This window comes from Alosa sapidissima, chromosome 9 (genome assembly GCF_018492685.1).
Source record: "Alosa sapidissima isolate fAloSap1 chromosome 9, fAloSap1.pri, whole genome shotgun sequence".
Classification (NCBI taxonomy): Eukaryota; Metazoa; Chordata; class Actinopteri; order Clupeiformes; family Clupeidae; genus Alosa; species Alosa sapidissima.
The window spans coordinates 22,113,200-22,127,542 of record NC_055965.1 but is presented as its reverse complement, the minus strand read 5'-3'; the positions used below and the strand labels follow the sequence as shown (position 1 = coordinate 22,127,542).

The following is a 14,343-nucleotide window of genomic DNA, read 5'->3' as shown; positions in this document are numbered from 1 at the left end:
TATTGAATGATCACATAAGTTAACAGTAGTTTGTAGTAGCTAAGCACTACCCTAGTTCAACTTAAAACGAGCACTGATCAAATTATAAAATGCTACAGGAGAGGAAGGGCGGGTGTGACATTTCCTAATCTGTAATCTGCTTTGGTAATCTACTATAGTATTCTGCAACTTTCACATCCAGTCAGAGATGGTTTAAGAGAGGATCATTGTGCAAGTCTAGTCAGTCTTCTCTTAGTCAGGTTTCACCTCACTTAACTGAGTAACACCTTACAAAAATAACTATAGAAAGTATTTTGTATTATATATTATTATTATTATTACAAGCATGATCACATCATACTTAAAATAGGTAGCCTATACTGTCTTGAGAACTACAACCCCAAAACAGAAAAAGTTGGGACGTTGTGTAAAATGTGAATAAAATCAGTATGTAATAATCTGCAAATAATCTTAAACTCATATTTAATTGCAAAAGGGACACACAGAATATATCAAATGTTGAAAATGACAAATTTGACTATTTCATGGAAAATATATGTTAATTTTGAATGATATCAGCAACATGTTTAAAAGAAAATTGGGACGGGGGTAACAAAATGCTGGAAAAGTTGTGCAATGATAAAGAAAACAAAAGGAAGTTGTTTCACAACTTATTAGGGCAACTAGCAACATGATTGGGTATGAAAAAGAGCATCCCAGAGAGGCAGGGTCTCTTAGAAGTAAAGATGTAGGGGTATTCATCACTCTGTGTGCACAAATGATGAAACAATGCCATTTTAATGCTTCTCAACATGAAATTGTGACGTATTTAGGGAGTTCATAATCTACAGGACATAATATTATTAAAACATTCAGAGAATCCAGAGAAATCTTTGCAAACAGGAGAAATAATCTCTGATAACCATTGTCTATGTGCCCAGTTTGATACTCAATTCAAAAACTGCAGCCAAAATTGTAACACCTAAAATTGTATTGAGACATGATACAGTAGATACCACTCTCTTATCTGGGCCTGAGCTTGTTTAAGACCAATCAAAGTTTGCCATTCTTTTTGGAAATCATGGACTCATCTGGGCTAAAGAGGAGAGGGCCTATCCAAGTATCCAACCTATCCAACTTGTTTTAGCGCTCAGTTCGAAACCCAACATCTATGACGGTGTGGAGGAGCATTAATGCCTACAGCATGGGTATCTTGCACATTTGGCAAAGCACAATCAATTCTGAATGATGTATACAGGTTTTGAGCAACATATACCATCCAGGCAATGTCTTTTCCAGGGACGACCTTGAATAATTCAGGAAAACAATACCAAAATGAATTCTGCACATATTTAAATAATATTTCTCCAAAGAGGAAGAGTCCAGGTGCTAAGATGGCCTGTCTGCAGTCCAGATTTGTCAAATTTGGTGCATAATGGAATGGAAAGCATGACTAAGAATACCCCATACTGTTGAGCAACTGAAATCCTATATCGGGAAGTAATGGGACAACATTTCATTATCAAAACTGTAGCAAATGGTCTCCTCAGTTCCTAAACATTTACAGAATTGTGTTAAATGAAGAGGTGAAGCAGCACAGTGGTAAACGTGCTCCCGTCCCAACTTTTTTTGAAACATGTTGCTGGCATCAAATTCAAAATTAACATATACTTTCCATGAAATAGTCAAAATTTTCATTTTCAACATTTGATATGTTGTTTATGTCCTTTTTGCTGATAAATATGGGTTTACGAGACTTGTATATTATCACATTCTGTTTTTATTTGCATTTTACAGAACGTCCCAACTTTTCTTTTTCTGATTTGGGGTTGTAATTCGTGAACGACAGAGAGAAACGCAATGCAATTTCGCTGTAAACATGTTTTTTTAAGGTCTCAAAGAGCACATCTTACCTTATGCACGGCACTGAGAACCACAGGCTCAGTCCCTGCTTCAGTCATTGCAAGCGCACCTGATTAATTATTCACCCACTATTTTAGAATTGATTTTGTTTAAGTTTCATTTAGTATAATTTGTATTTTGTATATTTAGTATATTCTTTATCTTCTACAGTCCTTATTGCTTAATTGTGTTTTTTATATTATATACTTTTAATTACTTTTTCTGCTGTTATTGAATGTTTGTGTGTGTTGTCTGTATGCTACTGTGACCTTGAATTTCCCTAGGGATCAATAAAGTATATCTATCTGGTCACCCTAGTTTTTCATTAGTGGCGTGCACTATCAAAAGCTTCCATTTACTTCACCCTACTGTGGTGAGGTAGGGTTGTCAACATCGCTGAAAGCTACCGGTATAATTTTCACAAAACTTGTTGGAAAGGTGTAGCACAGGAAATCCCATACATTTTTGGAGCCGATCAGACTCAAAGGGAACTTTGAAACATTTTCCATATTGAAGCCTATTCTTATGCTAGTTGAAATTACAGTTTATAGGCCTCTTAGAAATGGTTGTTGGATCTTGCATATTATTTAGATGTGCACCAATCAATCAATCGCGCATCCATGCAGGCAAAACGTAGGAATCAAATGTGGCAACAGCATACCCTGGAAATTCTGCAAGAGACACTGGCAATGAGTAATGATGCATGTTACTTTTGCCCCTTGCATCGCGGGGAACCAATCACATCGGTGTATCTGATATAGGCGGGCCAGAGGAGAGCTAAACAGATGATGACAGCGCTGCAACGGAAGTCCGGAATCAGTCAGTAAACATTGGTTGTCATATTATCCAATTGCGTTGAAGTCCGGAATTAGTCAGAGTAAACATTGGTCTAGTGTTATCCAATTGCGTGCAGTGACATTTTCAAATGCATGCTTGGTGCCGCCCCTGGAGTTGGGCCATTACATTATTCGTGGCCAGATCCTCTCTAGAACCAGGGTCTCGGTTTTCCAGGCTAGCGACGGCACATAAGTTGGAAAAAAACGTTTATGATGCAATGGCGGTGATAGCCTACAGTTAATGTGAATCACGGACAATAACCAAAGAAAGGAATTTGCACCTCCATTCACCAATTAAAGGCTGTAGTAGGCCTAGTGTTTGTACATATTGGCACAAAACGTAATTTCTGTCAAAAGCCAGTCTATAATGCAGGGGGTAACATGAGGTGAGTCAGACATAAGAGGGGCCTGTCTTAGTACCCCATTCCTGAATCCTGTCCCTTTCAAACTACGTTAAAATTGTGTGATTAGCCGCCAGCATAATAAAATCCAAATTAAAAGACAAAATCTTATTAGTTATTGTAATTACAATCTTATTGTAATTTGCATTGCCTTGCATTGGTCGTAGTGTTATCTGATCGCGTCAAAGTCCAAAATCTTTCAGAGTAAACATGGTCTAGTGTTATCGCGTGCAGTGAGATTTTTAAATGCATGCTTGTTGCCGCCCCTCGACTTGGGCCATTACATTGTTCTTTGCCAGACCCTTAATCTTTCTAGATTATCATGGTCTGGATTTTCCAGGCTAGTTTATGATGTGAAAATGCACCAACTTCGAGTTGCATGCAAGGATGATCATGCATGCAACAGCATCTAACTTGAACGTTACTTACTCTAATTAATTGGGTAACGCATCTTGAGTGCGCACCAGAGAGAGAGAGAGAGAGATAGCCTGGCAGGTTCCAGGTCATTGTTGATATCCCCTTTTAATATATGAAACTTATAACTGTTTGTAACAACTTCATATTATGCATATTGTTAATATTGTGGCATCATGGATTAGCCTTATATCTTAGAAGAGCATGAGCGACCTTAAAGTGACAATGCTCCATATACTGTAGCCTAAGTTCAACAGCATACAATTAGCAGCATTTCTTACTATTTCTAACTTTATAATTTATAAAAAAAAATTAAATATATATATATATATATATATATATATATATATATAGCAGGGTTTTCACAAATCAAATGTGGCAACCCCATATATTTCACATGAATATTTAACAGATTGCTCATGGGGCTGCAAGCACAACCTACCAACCCTACAGATATTAAACAGGAAAAAGGAGGGGCTACCAGATACCCTCACTACCAGTGTACCATTAAATAATAAGTACTAATGTGAATCGCGGACTATCCTACAACCAAAGAAAGTAAAGGAAATTATGTGTACCTGCGTTAGCCAAATAAAGGACGGGACTGCATCCTTCACAAACACAAAGTTTATTAGTTTTACAGTTGACTACAGTTGACAGTTCACTATAAGTCCACACAAACAATTCTGGTTTCCTTGCACTAGCCATTTTGGTTGTAGCCTTCTCTGTCTGTTTATATGGCCTACACAGCGCACAAGCTCTGGTCAATTTCTGTAACAAACAGTGCCACCTATAGGCCTAGGATATGAAATAACGTGTTGAGTCGTGTTGAGATGGATCCGTTTGGACGCAAATATTCTTGATACGGTTCCAGGGAAGACGGAGGGAAAAAAGATCGGTTTGGTACGTGTGTGGACTAGGCCTAACTATATGACATTAACTAAATCTCTAGTGCAATTATATTATTATTATCTAAGTGTATAGTTTAACCTGTTAGATAGATAGATAGATAGATACTTTATTGATCCCCAGGGGAAATTCAAGGTCTCAGTAGCATACAGACAGCACACACACATTCACTAACAGCAGAAAAATCTAATTAAAAGTATATAATATAAAAACACAACTAAGCAATAAGGACAGTAGAAGATAAAGAATATACTAAATATACTAAAATACAAATTATACTAACTAACACTTAATCTAAAACAATTCTAAAAACAGTATCCACATAGTGGTGATTAATCAATCAAGAGGCGCTTGCAATGACTGAGGCAGGGACTGAGCCTGTGATTCGCTGTGCATAGTAGGGTAAGGTAAGGTGCTCTGTGTGAGTGAGTGTCACGGTGATTGTGCAAATGAGTAAGTCCAACAGTGCAACAGTGCAAGAATAAGTCTATATATCTATATATATAACTATTTTAAGAAAAGGTATACGTGTGGCCACAGTTCGGCTGTGGCATGAAGGGAGGGGTTATGCATATGTGCTAATGTGCTAATATAGCACGTGAACAGTGAGGCAGAAAGACAGTGGTAAAAAGTGGCTAGTGGACAGACAGTATCCAAACATGGGGGGTGGGGGTGAAGACTTCCTGTTCAAATGACTTCCTGTTACACAAATTTAAGGGAGAAGACTAAAAGAATAGCGTTAAATGTGAGATGATGCTGAATTACCTTCCCAAGAAATTATTTTGCCTGCACTCTGGACACCCACCACAGCAAAATGGGGCAGGACCAAGCTGTGACTGTCCGACTGAGCTTAAGGCATCGTATCATACTTCTTGGTAACAACAGTGACAACTTGCCATTGAAAAAGGAGTGTGGTCACACCAGTGACTCAGACATGTAAACTTTTAAATAAATGTACAAAAAAAACAAACAATTCAGCTGTCCCTTGGGTGTATTCTTATAGCAAAATGAGTGAAGTAATCGTGTGGTCTAAGTATAAATGTTAAAAAAAGAAATACATTTTTAGACATTTTGCCATGCCCAAAATGGATGTTTCTGTGCCCATAAACCCTATAATGTGCTTTGGTCATATTTCCCCATCTGTGTTTTTTTCTGTGCACTTCTCAACAAACCTAGTCACCACTGTAAGCATGAGTGCAGGTAGATGATTAGCTCCTTAGCTAGCCCCAACGCTACCACCGCCCCATTCAGTATGTAATTGGGCCATGGGCCATATAATTGGGCCAAACCCACTATGCTGCTCTTTAAAACCCAAACAATATCTTGTTTGATCTTTTTCACAGACAAATATTAACGTCAGTGCAGTGAAAGCAAAACATATTTTGCTAAAACCTTTCAAAGTTTATATAGAATATACATTTTCTAGACTGGTCCCCTTCATAAAATAGCATGCACATTGAATACTCAACGGTTGTGAACACATAATAAATTGACACAGCTGACACCATATGTCCAAGACAGTCCCTTTTATTTTCATCTCATCAATAATTTCATTCAATTAATTTCCATTTTTCAGTTCATAATTTTAATTCGTTCGGCAACTCAATGAGTCACAAGTGTATTTCTAAAAGAGAGCTTTAGAGGCACTTAAACAAAAAAACAACAGAAGCTGCTTTTTCAAAAGAATACATGTAGGATAGTACAAAAGTAAAAACAGGAGTAGAGAGGTTGTGCGGGAGGAGGGGATGTCACATGTGGATGAAACACAGATGCATGCTTGATACTAAATCATCATCATAAAACAGATCCCAAAAGCCAAGAGGGAAATGTCTGCTTCACATAGTTGTTTAAAATGTATATAATGTGATTACTTGCAATCCCCAATCTTCACACTATCTCCCCCGACCAGATTCAAACACAATTTAGGATTTACTTCAAGAAGGTTTCTATGTCAATGATGATCTTTACAGAGCAAATACCGAACTAGGATCAGCAGATAACCCTCCTCCCAACTTTTTTTTTGCAATGGACCTCTTAAGCCATGGATCATCAGCACAACATGTATCCAACTATGCAATTCTGGTGGAGAAGTCACGGTTTCCACTATGGGAAAATGGCCAGGGATTCAGAAAGATCCCACCCGACACAACACAGTAGACACGGTCATTTGGAAATGGTTTGACATGCATTTTGGTGAAGTGGTTTTGAGAAGGGAAAAGGAATATCTCCACCCTGCCACCATGCATAGCTGGGATCGCACAATTCAACATAAAAAGGTGCATATAAAAATACATATATACACATCTGAAGTAGCCTACAGGGGAAAACAAAACAAAAAGGGTAAAATGAGAGGGAAAAAAATAAAAGGACAAAAAGAAATATATTGGAGTGATTATTACAAAGGAATGGAAATGTATGTTCGATTATGCCAGCCATATAAATGTGACTGTCAGACTGCAGCAGATGCTGGAGCAGAATTAGACTCATGAGAGCCCACCGCCCCCAAACTCTAGGCTATATAGGCTATAATACCACTTATATGGAGAAGTACATTTTAATCCATTAATTTAGGGATTTTTTTTTTTTTTTTTCTCTCCACCAACTGAAATTGTAGACCCAGTTATGTAGTACACTGGGTAGAATTCAGTTTCAATGTCTTAAAGCTTGTTGAACACTTTGAACACAAATTTCTATACATAAAAAAAAAAAAAAAACATGAGTTAATAAGTCATTGTAAGATGACAAATCGTAAGTATACTGTCACCTCTTTGAATTACATTAGAATATTATGAGGAATAATCAAACACCAGTGGACCAATAAGAGATGAGGTCAAAGGTGACAGAACTGAATTCATATCATGGCTAATGTCACCAGTTTTTAGGTCCCTAAAGAGATAAGACTGTGTGTGTGTGTGTGTGTGTGTGTTATTTTACAAACTTGATTTTATGTTGGATTTATATTGAGACTTAAGGGCTGTTCACACCAAGAACAATAACTATAAGGATAACGACAAAAAAGCAACATTCTAGCTAATATGAATGACAAAGTCCACACATAAACGATAACATTAAGAATGATGAATGAGCTGACAGCCAATCAGAATTCATCCAATTTTAACCATCAACACATCGTTTGTCAGTGTGGATGCTTTTATTGTTATAGTTACAGTTATCTTATTAGTTATTGTTCCAGGTGTAAAGGGCCCTTTAATCTAAGGCTAGAGCTTACACATAGAAATGGTACAGATGTGTGCTTGTGCCTGTGCTTATGCCTGTGCTTGTGTGTACAGGTTGTGTGGGTTGACGTATGTATGTAAGTAATTTGTTATGCCTATGTGTGATGAAACATGTGAATGGATGTGTGTGCATGGGTGCAGTTGTTTTATTCTGAACTATTGTGTAGTGATTTTAGCTTGTGCTCTGCAACCTCCGAGTTCTTGAGGTGGTGTTGAATGTGGGTTGAGTTTGGGTTCATATATACGTGTGTGTGCGTGCGTGTGCGTGTGCGTGTGTGTGTGTGTGTGTGTGTGTGTGTGTGTGTGTGTGTGTCTAGTCTAGCAGCGATGGTTCGGCTGGTCGGATGATGGTGGGCCGATTTGGAGCTGAGGGAGGTCTTCTGCTGCAAAAAGAGACAAAGGGAGAAAGGGAGTGAGATAGATAGACAGACAGACATACAGAATGAGAGAGAGAGAGAGAGAGAGAGAGAGAGAGAGAGAGAGAGAGAGAGAGATGAGGAGTATGGCCATGTAGGGTCAAAGGAAGACCAAGATCAAGGGAGGGACACAGGAAAAAGAAACATGGAGAGAATGAAAGTATGAAGGGAGACAGGCACAGGAAATGACATACGCAGCGGGCACAGGGTAGAGAGAGCAGGGGAGGAACTGAGGGAGGTACATTGCCATGAAGGAAAGGAGAAAACAATACAAACAAACAAACAAACATACAAACAAACAAACAAAAAAACAAACAAAGGGTTGGGCTTACCTAGGTACACCAGGGGGCAGTGCGGGGGGTACTCTGGCAGGGCGTGAGGGCACCTGGGGGGGTGCAGGGGTGGGGTCCATGGTGCTGTTCCCAAACGCAGGGGGAGGACCGGGGCGGGACGGGATGGGGGGCGCCCCGAAAGCAGGCGAGGGGTTCTGGGGCGGCCCCGGCGTGGGTCCCCTCACTGCAGGGGGGCGACCGGGGGGAGCAGCACTGGCTGGTGGAGGACGACGTTGGGAGGGGGGGCTGAGGAGAGAGATCAAAAATGAGAGAGTGTGAGAGAGGTAAGGAGAGGTCAAAAACAAGAGAGTGAGTGTATGAGAGTGTATGTATGAGAGTGAGTGAGTGAGGAAGGAAGGGAGAGAGAGACAAAGAGTGAGTGAGAGAGGGAAGGAGAGAAAGAATAGGTTGTGTGTGTGTGTGTGTGTGTGTGTGTGTGTGTGTGTGTGAGAGTCTGATATCTAAACATCATAACATTATAAGTAGCTGCTGTCCTTCAGCAACCTTATTTGATTACTTCATTTGTAAGTCACTGTGGATGAAAGCATCAGCTAAATGGAAGAATATAATGTAAACCTATGTGAAAGTGTGCCTTCTTAGCTAAATGGAGAAATGTTATGTAATGTATGTAATGTGAATGTAATGTGAATGTAATGTATGTAATGTGATAATGTGAATGTAATGTATGTAATGTGAATGTAATGTATGTAATGTATGTAATGTGAATAATGTATGTAATGTGTATGTAATGTATGTAATGTGAATGTAATGTATGTAATGTATGTAATGTGAATGTAATGTATGTAATGTGTATGTAATGTATGTTATGTATGTAATGTATGTTATGTATGTAATGTGAGAGTAATGTATGTAATGTATGTAATGTATGTAATGTGTATGTAATGTATGTAATGTATGTAATGTGAGAGCAATGTATGTAATGTATGTAATGTATGTAATGTGTATGTAATGTATGTAATGTATGTAATGTGAATGTAATGTATGTAATGTGAATGTAATGTGTATGTAATGTATGTAATGTGAATGTAATGTATGTAATGTATGTAATGTATGTTATGTGAATGTAATGTGAATGTAATGTATGTTGTTATGTATGTAATGTGAGAGTAATGTATGTAATGTGTATGTAATGAATGTAATGTATGTAATGTATGTAATGTGAGAGTGTACCTGCTGTCCTTCTGCAGCCAGTTGTCGTCGACGGGTGGAGGTACGGGCACGGAGATGGTGGTGGTGCTGATGTCCCCGATGATCTTGAGCGCCTCCTTGAGGGCGTGGTACATGCGCAGCATCTCGTCGCGTCGCTGGGCCTGATCGGCCGACTCCTCCATCAGACTGCTCTGGTCGCCCGAGCTGTACAGGTAGGAGAGCAGCTCGCAGTGGATGAACTCCTTCGCCTGAAAAGGCAGGGAGATATAAACGGAATACTATTAAAATATGGATTATGCCGTGTGGAGTGGGTTATGCAGAGTGTTACCATACAAAATCAAAAATATATTTCCCTGAATTTTTCAAGGACTACACAAAGCTGAATTTTCATAACCATTATAGGGTATAGGTTATAGGCTAAAGCTGAATTTTCATAACCGTTATAGGGTATAGCTGAATTTTCATAAACCTAATAGGGTATAGGTTATAGGGTATAGCTGAATTGTCATAACCGTTATTGGTATAGCTGAATTTTGATAACCATTATAGGGTATATATAGTGTATAGCTGCACTGACGCTGTTGATCATGAGGTGCATGATGGTCTTGGGCATGAGGTCGCGGATGGATTTGTTGATGATGCCGATGTAGGAGTCCACCAGGTTCCTAATGGTCTCCACCTGCCGCTCCAGCTGCGGGTCCATGGAGATGCTGTTGTCGCTGCCCTCTCTGGAATCCTCAGTGTCCGCCTGAAACAGCACGGCAGCGGAGAAGACAGACTCAGACACGAACACAGGGGAAAATATACACAGGAAATACACAGTATGTATATTTGGAGAGACTCGCACAGCAGAATGTGCATGGAAAATATGATGTGCAGCTGTTATTGGTACTTTCGGGAGAGAGAGAGAGAGAGAGAGAGAGAGAGAGAGAGATAGAGAGAGAGAGAGAGTCAGTAACTAACAGGGATAAGGGAGAGAAGTGAAATCTTTGGGGTCAGTGTATGCTTCATATGGTGCATTAATTCAATTCAGTAGACCAGGGCTGCCCAACCTTTTTTGAACCAAGATCTACTTTTAAAGTTGACAGTGTCCCAAGATCTACTAAGCCAAACAGAAAGCCGTAGTCATTACCGGTAACTACATATACCGGTAAGTATATTCTGCCATTTCAATTCTGCTCTTCCTCAGAGTTTGCACAATTCTGTAATCTCAATACCCAAACACCCAGTATCCTCATGCTCTAAAACTGATTGGACCCTGTTCATTGTCAACCTCAGGTTGTCCTCACCTGCTCTGAACACTGTTGTGTTGCATTGCTTTGTGCACCGTCAGTTTGGAAAAACCTGTGCTGCACAAGTGACTGATCTAACCTACTGAAAGTGTACGTATTCTCGAATGCTGCCCAAGGGGTTGTGTTGTGTTTCAACCTGTTGTCACTCTTCATCTCAAAAATATGTTTTGTTGTAGTTACAGACAAATGGATCCATAGCGCTGTGGACGTCAATTTCCGATGTAGCCTAAAGACTGCAAATAACTCGAATGGTCGATTCAGCACTTTTCTGTCGAGTTAAACTTGTGCTTGTGTGTCAAAATTATGCAACCTATTGGTGTGATCGGCTACTGTAAGAAAGTGAAATGAATAAATATATGGATTAGAGATTGAGATTGGATAAGAGGCTACGAGTGATTGCATCTTAAAAGTATTGCCAAAACCTATATTTTATTTAAGAAATGTTATTATATTTTACGTCTATACAATATTTTCTAACGACTGGGACTCAATATGCTATCGACAGATTAACTGTGATTGACTGGTTGGGCACCCTTGCAGTAGATACTATTGTAGATGGACAGATTAACTGCGATTGACTGGTTGGGCACCCTTGCAGTGGATACTATTGTAGATGGACAGATTAACTGTGATTGACTGGTTGGGCACCCTTGCAGTAGATACTATTGTAGATGGACAGATTAACTGTGATTGACTGGTTGGGCACCCTTGCAGTGGATACTATTGTAGATGGATGGATAGATGGAGATGAATAGATGGGGATGGATAGATGGATGGATAAATGGATGGATGGATGGATAGATGGATGGATAGATGGATGGATAAATGGATGGATGGATGGATGGATAGATGGATAAATGGATGGATGGATGGATGGATAAATGGATGGATGGATGGATGGATGGATAGATAAATGGATGGATGGATGGATGGATAGATGGATGGATGGATAGATGGATGGATAAATGGATGGATAGATGGATGGATGGATGGATAAATGGATGGATGGATGGATGGATGGATGGATAGATAAATGGATGGATGGATGTCAGCTTGGTACCTGGTCATTCTCTGGGAAAACCCCAGCCCTGAGAAAAGAGGCCTTCCAGCTGTCTATGTCGTCCTGAGAGTCACAGGACAGCTCGATCTGACGCAGGTCCTTATACACATTCCTGCACAAGCACAAGGAGGAGCTCAGCCACCATACTGTATAGCACAGGAATAGGAGCAGGCTTCATTTGGTCTCTTTTTGCACCAAACCTAAAACTAATTAAAGGAAAGGAAAGAAGGCTGCACTCTGCATAACGTTTCTCCTTTCCTTTACCGGAGTACTACACAGTCACAACATACATACACCTGTACAATCAATCCTTTCTAAGATTTTATCTCACTATAACACAAATCTGACACACACACACACACACACACCTTTGTTCAGTGTTAAAGATGGCAAAGGTGTGTTTGGTTGACATGAAGCCCTTCTCCACATCTTTGATCCTCAGGTTGTCCAGAGGAAGCATGTATTTCTTTTCTTTCTCCTGATAAAAACAAACACACACACAAAAAAAATCATATAAAACATATAAAAAGATGCTTACTGTGTCATTTCATACATGCAAAAAATATCAAAACTAGATATATCACCATTATCAGTTTTACCCAGATTACTCACACAAGTCACCTGCACATACATGTACACAGGTTACCCACACTCAGGTTACCCTGGTAACAGAGGCTAAGCTACCCACACATACACAGTTAAGCCAGGTGTCCCAGAAGCACTGAAAGAATACTACTACTAACCTCATCATCCTTGTACCAAGACAGAGACTCTGCTGTCAACACAAACCAGTACTCCTTAGACCCGCCCTTCATAATACTGATGTTGATGGTCAACCAACCACGTCTGATCACCTGCAAGAACAGGGGCAAGATGACAACAGTGAGATCTGGCAGTAAGCAATTACACACCTTCTCAACCTTCTCCTCTGGGGCGTCTCATTGACTGATGCTGAAGCTTATGTGTTTACACTGACAAGAGAGGGCAAGGGGGGGGGGGGGGGGGGTATACGTCGAAACAAGGTCACTGGCTTACCCTGAGTAACTTCGGGAGTAACCGCTGATCACCAAAAGAACGCTTTACTGCACGTGCTGCTTCTGAAGTGACATATTTTTTTAAGATCAGCGGTAACTCCTAAAGTAACCTCCTGAGTAACCCCGTAACCTCACTTAGTAGTAGACCCCTCAGGTTCACCGAGGTCTGTCATGCAGCCAAAGTCCAAGATGGCCACCAGCTGTGGTCCCCGATCTGGTGCAGAGATCTAGCAGCTCTCACAGGAGTCATGACCAGAGCTGATTCAGAGTTGGAAAATATCTGGCAACTCTACACAAATATTATTCACTTTGGATAAAAGTGTCAGCCAAATGACTTAAGTATAATTCACTTTATAAATACTTATCAATTGGTACTAATACTACTATACTGCAATGACCATGTTAGCATGACATACCCTTATGAGAAGCATAAGACAGACATAAACAGAAATATAAGGAAAGTACCCTCACAGGAAGATGTAGTTACTATGTAAGGTATTATAAGGTTATACCTTGTATGTCTGTGAGTGAGTTCTCCAATATGTTTGTTTGGTTGTGAGGTTTCATACTGGGTTACTCATTAAATGCTACATTCATAGAAGCACATCTGGTTAGACAGAATAATGGAACCAGCAAAACATTAATTATTATTATTATTATTATTATTATTATTATCTTCATCATAATCATTAATATCAGTATACACAACCCTATGCTTTAAGCACAGATTTCCTCCCTCTTGCAGATATTTTGATTGAAACTATAACAGGTCTTTTCACCTTAAACCTTCACCTATAGTTGCCCTAGGTAGGTCTTTTCACCGTTGGTTAAAAGTTGTGGAGGTTAAAAGGTTACATATGTTGGGATGCAGATGAGGGTTAGCAGCTTAGCGGCGTTTCATGAAAACTGTGATGCTTAGCGCCATTCAAAGCCGCTTAGCGTTGTTTCTCGTCATCAGCTCAAGCGTGAAGCTTGACGCATAAAAGCAAGTTACACATACTAGATGTGGTTAGTAGTTTAAGGAAGCAAAGGAGTGAGTGAAAGAGAGAGAGAGAGAAATAGAGAGAGAAAGAAAGAGAGAGAGAGAGAAAGAGAGAGAGAAAGAGAGAGAGAGAGAGAGAGAAAGAGAGAGAGAAAGATAGAGAGAAAGAAAGAGAGAGAGAGTTGGCAAATACAAATGAATAGCTTACAAAAGCTAGACAGTAGGAACTTATCTCGTACAGTATTTCTGTGGAAGAAAGCCCCACGTCCCTAGGAGCAAAACCAACATGCAAAAAGGTAGTAGTCATGCTTACAAGGTTAGGGTCACTATGTTGACAGGGTGGGTTATTATGTGTTACACATGCTGCTGTTGGTGACGAT

The 14,343-nt window shown here is 39.7% G+C and overlaps 1 protein-coding gene across 10 annotated transcripts in view; it reads right to left on the bottom strand.

The window, feature by feature from the left end:
- Positions 1–5,952: 5,952 nt before the first annotated feature.
- Positions 5,953–14,343, bottom strand: part of LOC121718045 (dynamin-2-like) — a 39,440-nt gene continuing 31,049 nt past the window's right edge. For 2 of the 10 annotated variants that reach the window (XM_042102845.1, XM_042102846.1), the window contains exons 14-21: positions 14,203–14,232; positions 12,691–12,801; positions 12,316–12,425; positions 11,948–12,059; positions 10,173–10,343; positions 9,617–9,843; positions 8,426–8,671; positions 5,953–8,060 (exon numbers count right to left, since the gene is read on the bottom strand). In XM_042102845.1, coding sequence (XP_041958779.1) covers positions 7,991–8,060; positions 8,426–8,671; positions 9,617–9,843; positions 10,173–10,343; positions 11,948–12,059; positions 12,316–12,425; positions 12,691–12,801; positions 14,203–14,232 — 1,077 coding nt within the window. In that variant the 3' untranslated portion in view covers positions 5,953–7,990. Of the gene's footprint in view, positions 8,061–8,425; positions 8,672–9,616; positions 9,844–10,172; positions 10,344–11,947; positions 12,060–12,315; positions 12,426–12,689; positions 12,802–14,171; positions 14,233–14,343 lie in introns of those variants that run through there. The other 8 variants (XM_042102849.1, XM_042102854.1, XM_042102850.1 and 5 more) reach the window with 5 other exon arrangements.